This window comes from Hyaena hyaena, unplaced genomic scaffold, assembly GCF_003009895.1.
Source record: "Hyaena hyaena isolate Hyena2069 unplaced genomic scaffold, ASM300989v1 scaffold_68, whole genome shotgun sequence".
NCBI classification, from domain to species: Eukaryota; Metazoa; Chordata; class Mammalia; order Carnivora; family Hyaenidae; genus Hyaena; species Hyaena hyaena.
Window position 1 is genome coordinate 3,964,638 of NW_024080700.1, and position 13,257 is coordinate 3,977,894.

Here is a 13,257-nt window from a genome sequence, read left to right on the forward strand (position 1 = left end):
TTCCAAGAAGGTTTTTTCTTCCATGGCACTGGCTAACATTGTTAGTACCTTGCCACCCGTGTTGATTTTAAGGCATGTACTTAAATTGCTCTTTTTCTCATTTAACATATTGGAGAAATTAATGATTTGGAAACATTGCCATTTGCTTAACAAGGTGTCAGGCAGTTGGTGAGCGGTGGATCTGGAGTTAATTTCTAATATCCTAACTGCCAAGTCGGTATTGCAGCCTGGATCTAACCGAAAAATCTCTCTTTGCTTCTTCATTGAATGCATCATTTCATTGTTTCCTCTGCTTTCTGGCTGCTTTGGTTTTTATACTACAAGTTTGGGGTTGTTGGTTGGGGTTTTTCCCCCATTTTGAAGACATCCCAAGGACTTCTTTACAGGTGTGCAACAGGAAAGAGAAAACAAATAGATACATTTTATATGCATATACATGATATATGTGTATCATATACGTAAGTGTGCATATGATAGTCTTCTACACTTTTGGGGTCCTGGATAGCAACAGAAATCCTGATACTGCCGGCTGGTACCAGGGTGGGGAAGGCAGGGACCTTATAAGCCTTCACCCCCGTCCCTGAGAAAGGCTTGCCGTACATGTAGGCCCTCCTTCATACACTCACAGTCGGTGTGTGGCGACATTGAGAGAAGCGCTGAGAGCTAAGGACACAGGTCTATAAGTGGAGGGCAGGAGCAGAGCTCTGTCAGGCCCGGTATCACAGGTGGCGAAGTATGTCACCCTTACTCAGAAAATTTCCTTCTCTTTTATGGTAACAGCCCCGGAAGCAGCGCCTAAAGCTGCCTGTTTAACCTTACTGGTGAGGTTTTTCCACATTTCCAATTGTTAGTGGCGGATAAAGTCCGAGGTGACAGAGGAGGATGGTTTTTAGGGTTGACAGAAACATAAATAAGCTTATCAAAAATTGGGTCTCACAATCCACATTAACTAAGGATCTCCAGTATTAGGTGTCTCCTACATAAACACTTTAGAGTGATTACTCGGGCTTCTAATTTTAAGGGGTTAATACCAAGTTGTTTACTTTCTAATCACATGTTGGAGAACTATTAAAAAAAACGCACAGAGTAGCAGGGATAATTTATTTCAAGAGGTTGCCCTTTAAGTCAAGTATCTCTTGAATTTTTAAATAGCTTGATTGTTCGGTTTTAAAGGAAATCATAAACATTAAAGTAACACAGCTTGAACAGCTAAAGATATATTTGCCAAATATATTATGAAATATAATTTAAGAGGTGCATTTTCTCAAAATCAGACTCTTCCCATTTTACTGTACATACTGGAAATTATTTTTGAACCTCCTCTTGATCCAGTTAATAAAAGAGTAGAAGTTACACTTGAAGATCATCTAAATATTTTTTTAAATGAATTTAAATCGCCGTTTCATTTAATAATAATAGAGAAATGGATTTTTCTTTGCCTGGTAAGTGTCTTTTGTTTCTTAAAAGAAAAGCTTGGGCACTGAGGATCCACAGGGAAAGGGTTGCATCTGCATGCTGTTTAAAAGCAGCATGAAGGTGCAGGAGTGTCATCCTGTCAAAATTCATCAAGAAAAGCAACATTGGAAAGATCAAGTCTACAAAAATAGAAAAAATTTAGCAAATGCAATTACACTTGCATCTTCTAATGAATTTTTATTTTATTGTCTGCAGTATGCACAGTTCATCCGGCTGTTAGAAAGGTTATTGACAGTGCAGTGTGGTGCCGAGGAAGAATTTGTGCAGCAGTTTCGTAGGAGTGTAACCATTCAATCAAAAAAACAGCTGATTGAACCTTTGCAGTATGACGAGCAAGGAATGGCCTTCAGCACAAGTGAAGGTAATGACATTCTGTGGAGAGAAAATAAATTTAGTAAAAACGGAGAAACTACAATTATTTTCATTTGCTCTTGCTCCCTGGTATTCATTTGATTCATTTGAGGGTTTTTTTCCTTTTTTTTTTTTTTTTTTTTTTTTTGCTGCAGCTACATTGGATTTTCTAATTTTTAAGGCTCTACTGAAGTTTTAAAAATCTGAACTGTTTAATGAATGTCCCAAGAAAAAATGTGGATGTGTACCTACCCAATCACGTTAACACTTTATTTTCACAGATTTATGTTACATTTTTTTATTTTCACCTTTTCAACTGCCAGAAAGAAAAGTTTATAATAAAGGTTCCCTATGGAAAATGAAAATGCTCAGGGAATCTGCTTGCCAGATACCGAATCTGTGAAAACGTGGGCCTTGCCTTGCTTCTTCCTCGTAGCCATGCTGACATTCGTTATGACACGGCTTTTAAGGACTGACCCTATTGAATGATAAATCTGCAGCTCTTCAGAATTGAAGAAACTGTGTTTTCAGAGAAATGGGACCTTTCCTCAGGATTCCTTTCATTTCCACCAATTATATTTTAGCATACCACTCATATATTTGCAAAAGCTATAGGATTAAATCCATTCTGATTGATTATAGAAGATTATTATAGAAGACAGTTATTGAAAATCATTGCGGTATTCCTAAAATGCAATTGAGGAACAAAATTACCCTGTAATAAGCTTTACTACCTCCATTAGGGTGTAGTTACTTGTTTTGTTTTTGTTTGACTTATAATAGTTATAGAATCTCCCTCTACCCCAGGTATATATTGTCATGGTGGGGGTGGGGGGGCTGTCTAATGTCATTCTACCTGTGTGAAAGCATTGGCCTAAAGGCCAAAGTCTTAAAAGATTTTCCTAATAGAAACTTTGTTTTTAAAGGTAGAAGAAAGAGTGCAAAAGCAGAAGCCATTGTTTATGAGCATGGAAGTGGAAGAATAAAAGTAAATGGAACCGATTATCTGCTTTACTTCCCAGTGACGCAGGACAGGTTAGTTTCTGGTTCTTCATTTGATTTTTGTCTTTATATTAAGGCGGCTTCTGATTTTCTGATTATATATGTCTGAATGATAGTTTATCTTTTCCAATGTAATTAATTTATCAAACTAGCTAGAGGGAAGCTATCACCGTTTTTTATGCAGCTTTCCGGATTTTGAAAAAGCATCTCTAAAATTCCTCATCAGTTGAATCTTCCTCCTCCCTTCATCAGCCCCTACTGGAAGTGGAGTATTTGGGACGTATCTCACATTCTGAAATGCAGACTATGCCAGAAAGAGACTACCACCTGTGTTTCCCCAATTGGGGGTGGGCGTGCACAAACCAACCAAAACCAACCTTGGCCCTTACCATTAGAAGTATTAGAAAAAACCCGCTTTGTCATTTTGGATTTTTTTCCTACTCAGAGATTGATTATATACTGAGCAAGCAAAGAAACCTGACATTTATGCGTTAAAATAAGAGCTCATCAGGCTTTGCTTTAGTTCCCAGTGCTAAATATGGCAACGTTAGTTTTTGAACTTTGTAGCCCATGGAGAAATAGACATTAATCATAACTAGGTATTACAGTTCAAGTCCTCTAAATATGCTCCTCTTAGATCTGTGAGTTACTATCCAAAGGCCTCTTTTGGAGACAGTTATGATTTCTATAGAAGTTATTCTCGTGACCCACAAGTAACACAAGTTGTACATGATTAGGCCCGTCTCTTTAATCCTCCTCTTCCCTGAATGTCTAAGAGGCTATTTAAGGTGAAAAGGGGCAAAGCTCTTAGGATCCCAATGCTTATTAAAAGAAAAGAGGACCCTGTTAGTGTAGAGCAAGCTTCTGGACTGAATACTTACTTCGGGAAATATATGTTTATTTTATTGCTTATATAGTCTGGGTCAAGGAGCAACTAACTCTGTTCAGCTCTCTTCAAATGGAGCAGACTAGTTCTGCCATCCCTCTGGCAGGGAGTTGGGTGGAGGAAGCTTTTCTTTCCCTTGAGAAAAGCCAAAGAGAGACCCAGAACTTGAACGGTGGGAAGTGCCTGGAGCAGTAGCATTTGACCCAGAACCTGTTAGTTTGCTTTCAGATAGAACTCCTGATGATTTAACAAGTCTCAGTTATGGCTTGCTCTCATAACTAAATGGTATCCTTCTGGGTATCCCCAGAACTTGTTCTTCACTCTGGATTCAGCAGGCATGTACTGAGGATTGCCCATGTGTGCAGTCTTGTTCTGGGCATTGGGAAGAGATCAGAGCTATTTAAGATACGATTTCTGTCATTAAGAAACTTATCTGGGAAGCCCAAAGCTAGTGTTGGCGGGCATGGGCCCCAGACCCTCTCATCTTTTTTTGTTTTATTTTTTATTTATTTATTTCTGAGAGAGAGAGAGAGAGACAGCATGAGCAGGGGAGGGTCAGAGAGAGAGGGAGACATAGAATCTGAAGCAGGCTCCAGGCTCTGAGCTGTCAGCACAGAGCCCGATGCAGGGCTTGAACCCACGAACTGTGAGATCATGACCTGAGCTGGAGCCGGACGCTTAACTGACTGAGCCACCCAGGCGCCCCAGACCCTCTCATCTTTAAGCTGCTGTAGGGATTTGGGGCAGCTGTGCTACCCATGGGCTGGCCTTTTCTCAAGCGGAAGCTACTCAGGAGCTTACAGACTCCACAACGAGGTGACCACTGGCCAGTGGGAAAACAGCTGAACAGGGGATCATATGATCTTGCTTCTAGTTCTGTTTTCTAGTTGTGTGACCTTAGCTCAGATATGTAAAGGTCACTTGGCTAGTCAGTAGGAGAGAGTTGGACTTAATCTCTCAGATGTTCTCCTGAAAGCCCGCTGGACTGCAAGCCCCGTCCCCAGGGCCCTTCCTTCAGGCTGTTGGCACAAGCATAGCAGAGGGATCATTGGGAACATTGACTGTGGTGCCTTCCCAGGGTACCCAGAAAATTTTTGTTCATTCGTTGATTCACTTACGCATTTCTTACTATGTGCCTAGCACTGTGGAATGCAAGGATTAATAGCCCTTCTGATTTGGAAAGGCCTTTGCTCTGTCAACCCGCCACTAGAGCAACTCTTAATTGATCATCTGTACAAAAGAAACACGGTCCCCACACAGCACTAGCCATGTACTAGAGGAGATAAGGTTAGCATTCTAAGCAGTTACAGAAAAAAAAGTACGCATTTGTACACATGCTAAGTTATAGGCTTTTGAATTGGTACCATTAAGGGGTAGTGTTCAGGGAAGATAGAAAGGAAATTGTTTTATTTTTTTCAAAATAACTTTGATTATGTAACAAGAAACAAAATAAGTTTGATTCTCTTAACTCAGGATTTCCTCTAAGATACCTGAGAGAAGATGAAGGCTGCTTTTGCCTGTGCTTGTTTGCAGTCCAGAGGAGTTAAATCGATCGCTGTATATAATCATTTCCCTTTGGGAGTTTTGTCACCTACTTACAAATTCAGTTTTGTTCCTCCATGTGCACCAGCTTCCCAGCTGTCCAGATGCTTCATGATGGTCTGTCCCACCCTGACTGCTCCAGCCCAGTCACTGGAGTATATCTGGAGTAGATTGTAGGATGTAGTTCTTCTGAATTTCAGTCTAGGTTTCTTTATATAAGCATTTGTTAGGGACTCTTAGAATTTTAGGAATTAAGACAGATAAATGTTTACGCTCCCAAACAAGTGGGTGACCAGAGCTTCTCTTTCTAATGTCACTTACCTGTCACTAACCACTTGCCTGTGTTAGACAGCGCAGAGATCTCCCGTGCGTGCGCGCATGCCTGACAGTCCCGTGGAGTCTGTCTTGGCCCCTCTGTCCCTGTTGGCAAAGTGAAATGGTGGAATTACATTTTCAATCTCTAAATTTTCTTTAGCTGTTATAATAATATGGCTATTGCGTATAATAGTGCTGTTTTTATAAATTCCTATTTTTGATTTGGTTGCTTTATTCACAAAAGCAACATAGAGTTAAGTCATTTCAGGCCTGTGTTTGTTGTAGTGAAACAACACCCGTGTTGAAACAGCACTATTGCAAACTCCGGTTAACTGTGTTCTTGGAAGGTCTTGTTCAGAGAGAAGGTTCTGCCCATGTATCTGCATGCGATTATTTTGCTCGTGTAGTCTGAGGAGGACCACTGGAATATCTTGTCTGCATCAGTCTTTCCGCGTCAGTGTGGGAAGCTTTATTTGGGGTCCAGAATGCAACACCATCAGATAAAGCAAGCAAATGCAATATAAATTGGCTTTGCTAAATATTCAGTAGAGGTATTAAGGCAAAACAGCAAAATCAAAGTACCTGACAGAGGCAGTGGTAAACACTGTACCTGGTACCTGAATGGTGTTCAAATACTTGCTGGGTCAAGCGAGAGGAGGTCCGGGGCCATGTTGTGTCTGTGTTCCAGTCCCTCATCCTGGAGTGCCTTCCTGGGCCCATTTGGGCACTCACAGCTATGGCAGGCAGGCCTGGCCGGGGTTGTGCAGCGTCACCTGGCACCAGCCAGGTAGTGGGACCCCGCCGCTTCAAAACTAGTACTAGGAATAGGTTTTGAGTTGGGGCCGGGGCGGGGGGGTTGAATGTGGTGCTAATCCTTTTATAAACCAGCCATGCCAGAATGAGCATCAGACATTATACAGGTATTTATGATATATTTTGTTTAGTGAATCCAGGTGGGCTTTGATAATTGATTGATGATTGAATCCAGAGAGATTCAGTTGATTAGTGGAGTTCCCCAACTTTGAAACTTTTTCACGAGGTTATCTTCAAGCTTTGCAACGTTCTTAGGAGAGAAAGCGGGGGGTCAACAGTGAGATGGCATATATTACTCTAGCCTAGAAAAAGAGGAGTAAACCTTGCTGTCAGCAGAGCATTCTAAATACCGGAAATACCAGTAGGCCTTCACATACGGGTTGGTCGTGAAGTACAAACGCTGGCAGGCCTAATACACTTTTTATAAATGCTGAGACTGTGAGCAGTTTAGAAAGCAAGTATCTTTATAGTAAACTACCTTTCCTTGTGACATGTCTTAGAGAACAGTTGATGTTCCCTTTCCACTTCCTGGACCGGCTTGGAAAACATGATGTGACCTGCACCGTGTCGGGTGGTGGGCGGTCTTCGCAAGCTGGAGCCATACGCTTGGCAATGGCAAAAGCTTTGTGCAGTTTTGTCACCGAGGAAGAGGTCGAGTGGATGAGACAAGGTATGTGCTGGTGGGAGTTGTAGGGGGGAGGTAGTTGTCTCCGCGTGATCTGTAAGTGTTCACAGAGTCCCGGACTAGTTACCGGAAATCAGAAAGTACTTAGAATTGCAGACTGCTGGCTTCTCTTTTTGTGTTCCAGAACCGTGACAGTGTGTTTTAGTTTTGATTTCTGTGAGGTAAATTTGAATTAGAAAAAGAAAGAAAAGGAGGTGCTCCCCAGCGTCAGGGAAAGTTTCTCTTCCAGCGCTTGCTCTTCCAATGTGTTTAACAGGTGAACTGGTGATTCTTTTATCATAGAGATTTGAACTGTTTGATGTAATGATGAAGCCCACACGGTTTCCAGCATCATTGGGGACACTTGTTACTCCACTGTGATGTGACATGAATTTTATGTTGTCTTGCTCACGGGGCGCCTGGGTGGCTTAGTCGGTTAAGCGTCCGACTTTTGCTTAGGTCATGATCTCGCGGTTCGTGGGTTCGAGCCCCGCGTCGGGCTCTGTGCTGACTGCCAGCTCAGAGCCTGGAGCCTGTTTCAGTCTGTGACTCCCTCTCTCTCTGACCCTCCCCTGCTCACGCTGTCTCTCTCTCTCTCTCCTAGAAATAAAACATTAAAAAAATTACTTTAAAAAAAAAAAAAAGCATTATGTTGTCTTGCTCACTGCAACACTCTGCCCCCATCATGAGTACAGGAGTCTGTGCAGTGTGAGAAAGACTATGCAGTCAGTACATCCATTAGGGCACTGCTTTAGCACTTCCTACAGATCGGGCAGTTCTGGTCGGATCGTCCTCCAGCTGTTTGCAAAGGGAAGAAAGTGTTGCGGGCGCTCCTAGCCAGCTGCGTGGCCTGGGCGGGTCACTTAGCACCTCTGTGCCCGCAGCTCCTCTCTGGGCGTGTAAGCTGGCCTCTGCGCCCCCTGCCCTCCCACGGGAGCCTCTGGGCCCTCACTCTGTGCTGCAGATAAGCGTCGCGTGTGGCTTAGGATAGTTGAGTTTTCAAGTCTCTCAGAAGTTCGAAGCAAATTGATTTTTAAGAATCCCACCGTTTCATGGATTCATATCTAGTCATTAAAGTAACTTGTAGGACTTGACTTAACAGCTTTGCTCGTTTGACTTACTGTGTATATTGAAAAGTAGTAAAGTATTATTACTTATAATTCAAACTAGAATTTAGACAAGTCATGTCTGCGTTTTGTCCCCATATACTGTTTTACTCCATGCCTTTTAAAGACAAGTAAATGCAAACACTTCTTTAACAAGTGATTGAAGTTTGCCGTTGCTTTATGGCCATTCAGATACTCCTAATAAGATACCTGCACCTTGTATGCAGTGAAGAGAAGTGCTAGTGTTGGAAGAGTAAAACAGACACTGAAAGACCGTGGTCTGTTTACATAGTTATAAAAGCAGTGTAAGAGCTTTCTTACCACTGGAAGTTTTGAAACCTGTGGTTCCAGCCACCACTTGGGCACATTATTTGGGGCATAACTTGAGAATTCCCTAGAAATCTTAATTGCTCCTGCTGATTAAGAGTGAAAGCTTCCAGAAGTTTCTTTTCTCAGATATGTGTGATAAGTCATGCTGCATGTGTTTATATATTCATGTTGATCTACAGTGTCCATATACTTTCTCTCACTTTACCACACCGTGCTGCTTTCTGCCTCTCTTCTCCATTGGAACTTCCACACCTGTAACAATAAGTGGGCGACGGAAGTTCAGTCACAGTGAGGCGTGGCCGCCCACACAAGAGCAGACTTAAGTTGAACAGGCTTAAAAACTGACAGGGACCCATGGCCCTCATGGGATAAGGAGAGCAGGCTCAAACAGTATAGCCGGTGTTTGTCTCCACATGGGGAGACTGTTCTCAAAGAGGGAAGGCAAACCGCGGCCATGAGATTTATTCCAGGCTGGTAGATTATTACCGGGCTGGCTGCTTTCCCGCTATGCAGCATGCAGTTTCCATGGCTCATAAAGGCTTCTCTTTCTGTGCCGCAGCTGGACTGCTGACCACCGACCCACGTGTCAGAGAGCGGAAGAAGCCGGGCCAGGAGGGAGCCCGCAGGAAGTTCACCTGGAAGAAGCGCTGAGCGCCCTTGCATGGGCCAGGCCAGGAGATGCCGCGCATGTGTGCCCGCATGCGGCAGACATCCGAGAAAGTTTTGCCAGCCACCGGGAGGGCAGCACTTTTTGGGCGTTTGAGTTGTGGGGATGATTTATTTTTAAATGCTACTTTGTAAAGGTTACCTTGTAAATAAAATTTTTAAAACATGTTTAGCTTCCTTCTCTTGCTTTATTTTTTAAACTTTTTCAGACAGCAGTTTTAGAGGCATGATTCATAGAATGTTGGCATATTAGAGCTGAAAGGAACATTCAACAAAATCTAGTCAAGTAACTTCATTTTGTAGATGAGAAGGCCCAGCCTCCAAAATGAAGGGACCTACCGGAGCTACACTCCTAATTTAATGAGAGGGAGACCAGAACTCATTTCCCCTGATTCTGAGGTTCTCCCGGCAGTTGTTGTCACAGACTGTTCCAATTGAGCGATGACGATGCTTGTTCAGAAGAATGAAGTGAGTTGTGAGCGTCTTTGTCAGGAGCTGGAGAGGACTGAACTGCTGGGCGTCAAGGAGCTCAGCGGCTTCAGACAGCGGGCCAGTCTCCTGCCAGCCCCTGGCAGCCACATCCTTGTTTCTGTGGGTCCAGCTTTGTAAAGACGCTACATAGAAGCGGTACCATGTGGTGTTGGTCTTAGTCCACCTTCTTTCCCTGAGCATCTTGCTCCCCATGTTGGGTACACACTTTCAGCTACAGAATGATTCGTTCTGAGGCTCTAACGTGGTGGTGATGATACTGTATGATGGAAATTTGCTTGGAGAGTAGACCGCAAGCATTCTCACCAAAAAAAGGTGCGAAGGGGTAACTCTGTGAGGTGATGGCTGGGTTAAGTAACTTGATGCTAGGAACCCTTTCACAATCTGTGTGTATGCGCAGTAGCTTCCCCTCACCCACCCTGCCCTCCCCCTCCCCCCTCCCCCCTCCTGGGCATAGGTTCCAAGATGCCCGGTGGATGTCTGAAAGCACAGGTAGTACCAAACCCTATATATAGCAGGGCTTTACCCTGTACATAAATATCTATGATAAAGTCTAATTGATAAATTAGCCATAGCAAGAGATTAACAATAATAAAATAGGACAATATGCTGTAATAAGAGTTATGTGAATGTGGGCCCTCAGAATACATTATTGTGCTGTACTCCACATTCTCGTGATGGCATGAGAAGATAAAATGCCCACGTGAGGCAATGCAGGGAGGTGAGTGCCCTGGGCATTGGGAAGTGGTGTTAGGCCACTGCTGACCTGATACAGTAGCAGGAGGATGGTGTACTTCCAGACAGTGGTTGACCTCGGGCATCGGAAACCACAGGTAACCACAGATGTACACCGCGTCGTCGCACTCTACATCTTAAAGATATTATTATGACTTTGTCAGTTCTGCCTCCATAAAGCTGCAGGGAAAGCCAAATGAAGTTAGTCTAATCCCTCCCTGTGTTGGGTAAACAGGGGACTACCCCAGGGGAAGTGCTCCCCGGCCCACAGGTCTCAGCAGGGGTGTCCAGGAAGGAGATCCGGAGGCCCTGAAGGAAGGTGGGTAGGCCGGGAATTCAGAGGTGGAAGAGCAGGGGTGGGGGCCCAGGTGCTGAGTCCTTGACTGCAGGTGACTCCCCGGAAGGCCGCAGTAGCCGTCTGCAGGTCAGTGGCGAGGCCTGCTTCCCCAGGACAGCCTCTCTGCCTGCGTTGGGTCTGAAAGATCACATTTCGGGTTTCTGGCCAACGGCCGGACTCCTCAGTCACGGCTTCGTGTTCACTCGAGTTTGTTACAGGATTTCTAAAGTTCTTTGAGGACCTTAGATTTTAACTTTATTGCACCTTTGCAGTAGGCTTCTGGAGGGAGAAAGGTAATTGGTGACAGAGGTACCTTACATCCATTTTAATACAATTGTTTTAACAAATACAATACTTAAAGACAGACCCTCGGTGTTCAGTTTTCCTTCCTGTAGAGAGTTATCTAATACTGATTTCTTTGTAAATTTGTCTTTAAAAAAATCTGGGGTAAGGTCCGAAACGTGTCAGATCTTTGAGCGGGACAGTAACATGAAACAGGCGCTAAGTGTCGCCGCGCCGTACCCAGTGCACTAGTCATCTCCGGCGGAATCGCAGGAAACATGTTTTCTCCTCCGCAGCCGCCCTTCTCTTGTGAAGCTGCGGCAGGTTTCGCGCAGCCCCTGCCCCTCGGAGCAGGCTTGCTTTCTCTCACCTTGACGAGACAGAAGTGTCGCGTGGCGTGGCCCCGCGGGTCTGCCGAGGGCTTGTGGGTGGCCGGTGGCCGCGGGGCCACCCCCTGCTGCGCTGCTCCTGCCTCTCTGGGCAGGTCCCTGGGGTGCTGGAGGACCTACGCGTAGGCAGCGTCGTAGGGGACCACTGTGCAGTCATGGCGACGCCAGGAACGGAGCCGCTGACCAGGGCCGAAGGACAGGAGACCCGACAGACACGGGAGTCGGGGGAGGAGGTGGGAGTGCAGACTCCGGCAGCCGGAGAGAGGCCGGCGGAAGGCAAGTTCACGGATGTTCGGGGAACGGAAGGAAACCTGCGCGCAGGAGTGCTCCCGGCGGGTGGGGGCCCGCGGAAGCCAGCCACGTCTGCGGCAGCCGGAAATGTCACAGAGATGTCGCTGCTCGCTGCCCAGGGCGATTCACAGCCTTCGAGAGAATAACGAGGGCTGAGGTCCGAACAAGGATTTCAGACTGTTAGCCACACGACTCTTCCCTATTTTAGCTATTCGGTAGGATCATAACACACAGTACAGTGGTCCTTTGAGCTGCACGGGTCAACTTACATGTGGATTTCTTTTCAGTAAGTACAGTACTGTGAACGTATCTTACAATTTCTCTTTAATAACATTTCCTCTAGCTTTATTACAAGAAGATATAATAAATATACATAAGATGTGTTAAACAACTATTTGTTACCAGGAAGGCTTCTGGTCAACAGTAGGCTATTAGTAGTTAACTTATGGAGGAGTCAGAAGTTATACATGGATTTTGTCCTGCACAGGGCTCAGTGCCCTGAGCCCCCATGCTGCACAAGGGTCCTCCTGTAACAGAATCTGTTAAGTGCCGCCTTCCTGTGAGGTGGCTCTAGGGGACACGCTCTGAAGATCTCTACCTCATGAAGATCACAGCTGTTGTGGAGCAGAAAGGACTCAACATAGGGGGCCCCTTAGGAGACGGCAGTGACACTGAGGGATCAAGCAGGGTGACCAGAAAGGGGGAGTGTGTGTGGAACGTTCCAGACACGGCCTGGACGAAGGTGACCTACTGCTATAGGAAGCAGGGGCAGATACCAAGTAGAGTAAGTGCAGAGAACTCCAAACCCGGGGAGGGCAGTTGGCAGAGGGGGCAGGGGCACTACGGGGTCTGGCTTGGGTTTTGCATTGTTTCAGGTGTTTGGGGACCACGATGTGGTGCTACCCGGCACACTTGGACATGAGAGGCGGGTGTCAAGCTGGAGGCTTGATGGGGAGGCCGTCACGCGGTGGGGCACTCGCAATGCAGCTAGAATCCACAGGGAGGGACGCATGGCAGAAAGAAGGCAGACTCTTGTCTGGAGGAATAGCCATGAGGTTTAGAGTCTGAAGGAGGGAGAAGAGCCAGAATCGGCACCGGTGACAGGGGAAGGAAAGGGATCTGGGGGGCGGAGCCACAGGTGTCCTCTCGTGTGGCCACACAGGTGCTGGCTCTGGTGGAAACACGGGTTTTGTGTACTCAGCAGGTCACACTGCCCTCCGACTCTCAGTACCCTCACATCAGATTGGGGTCTCTGTCTGCCCTGGCAGTGCCACCTGCCCTTTCACGAGGATCAAATTAAAGAAAGTGGGAAAGCAGCGGCAGCCCGTTCTGTTCCCACTGCAGTCCAGGCACCCGGCCTTCCGTGTGTGGGGACAGGGCAGCCACCAGGAGGATTAAAGTGCCTCCAAGCCCTTGTTTCTTTGCTCAGCTTGAGGCGGGCTCTTTCGCAAACAAGTGGTTCTGGGTGGAGCAGCAGGCACTCGGCCTTCCAGCCTCTGATTTGTGACCTTCTGGGTCACCTGGGTGGGGAAACTTGGGGAGTGTGTTCTGAACACCTACTGTGTATACACACAGTGTTTGGA

The 13,257-nt window shown here is 45.7% G+C and overlaps 1 protein-coding gene and 1 long non-coding RNA gene across 2 annotated transcripts in view; one reads left to right on the forward strand and one right to left on the reverse strand.

The window, feature by feature from the left end:
* The window catches only part of MRPS9 (mitochondrial ribosomal protein S9), a 62,966-nt gene extending 53,643 nt beyond the window's left edge, over window positions 1–9,323 (forward strand). Inside the window, exons 8-11 of the mRNA XM_039232660.1 lie at window positions 1,672–1,837; window positions 2,754–2,862; window positions 6,886–7,055; window positions 9,045–9,323. Coding sequence (XP_039088591.1) covers window positions 1,672–1,837; window positions 2,754–2,862; window positions 6,886–7,055; window positions 9,045–9,136 — 537 coding nt within the window. The 3' untranslated portion in view covers window positions 9,137–9,323. The remainder of the gene's footprint in view (window positions 1–1,671; window positions 1,838–2,753; window positions 2,863–6,885; window positions 7,056–9,044) is intronic.
* Window positions 1,789–11,491, reverse strand: LOC120232165. The gene is made up of 3 exons (XR_005528509.1): window positions 11,365–11,491; window positions 5,579–5,677; window positions 1,789–1,848 (listed from the first exon to the last, which is right to left on the reverse strand). It is a non-coding gene; the product is annotated as an uncharacterized LOC120232165 (long non-coding RNA).
* Window positions 11,492–13,257: the final 1,766 nt, after the last annotated feature.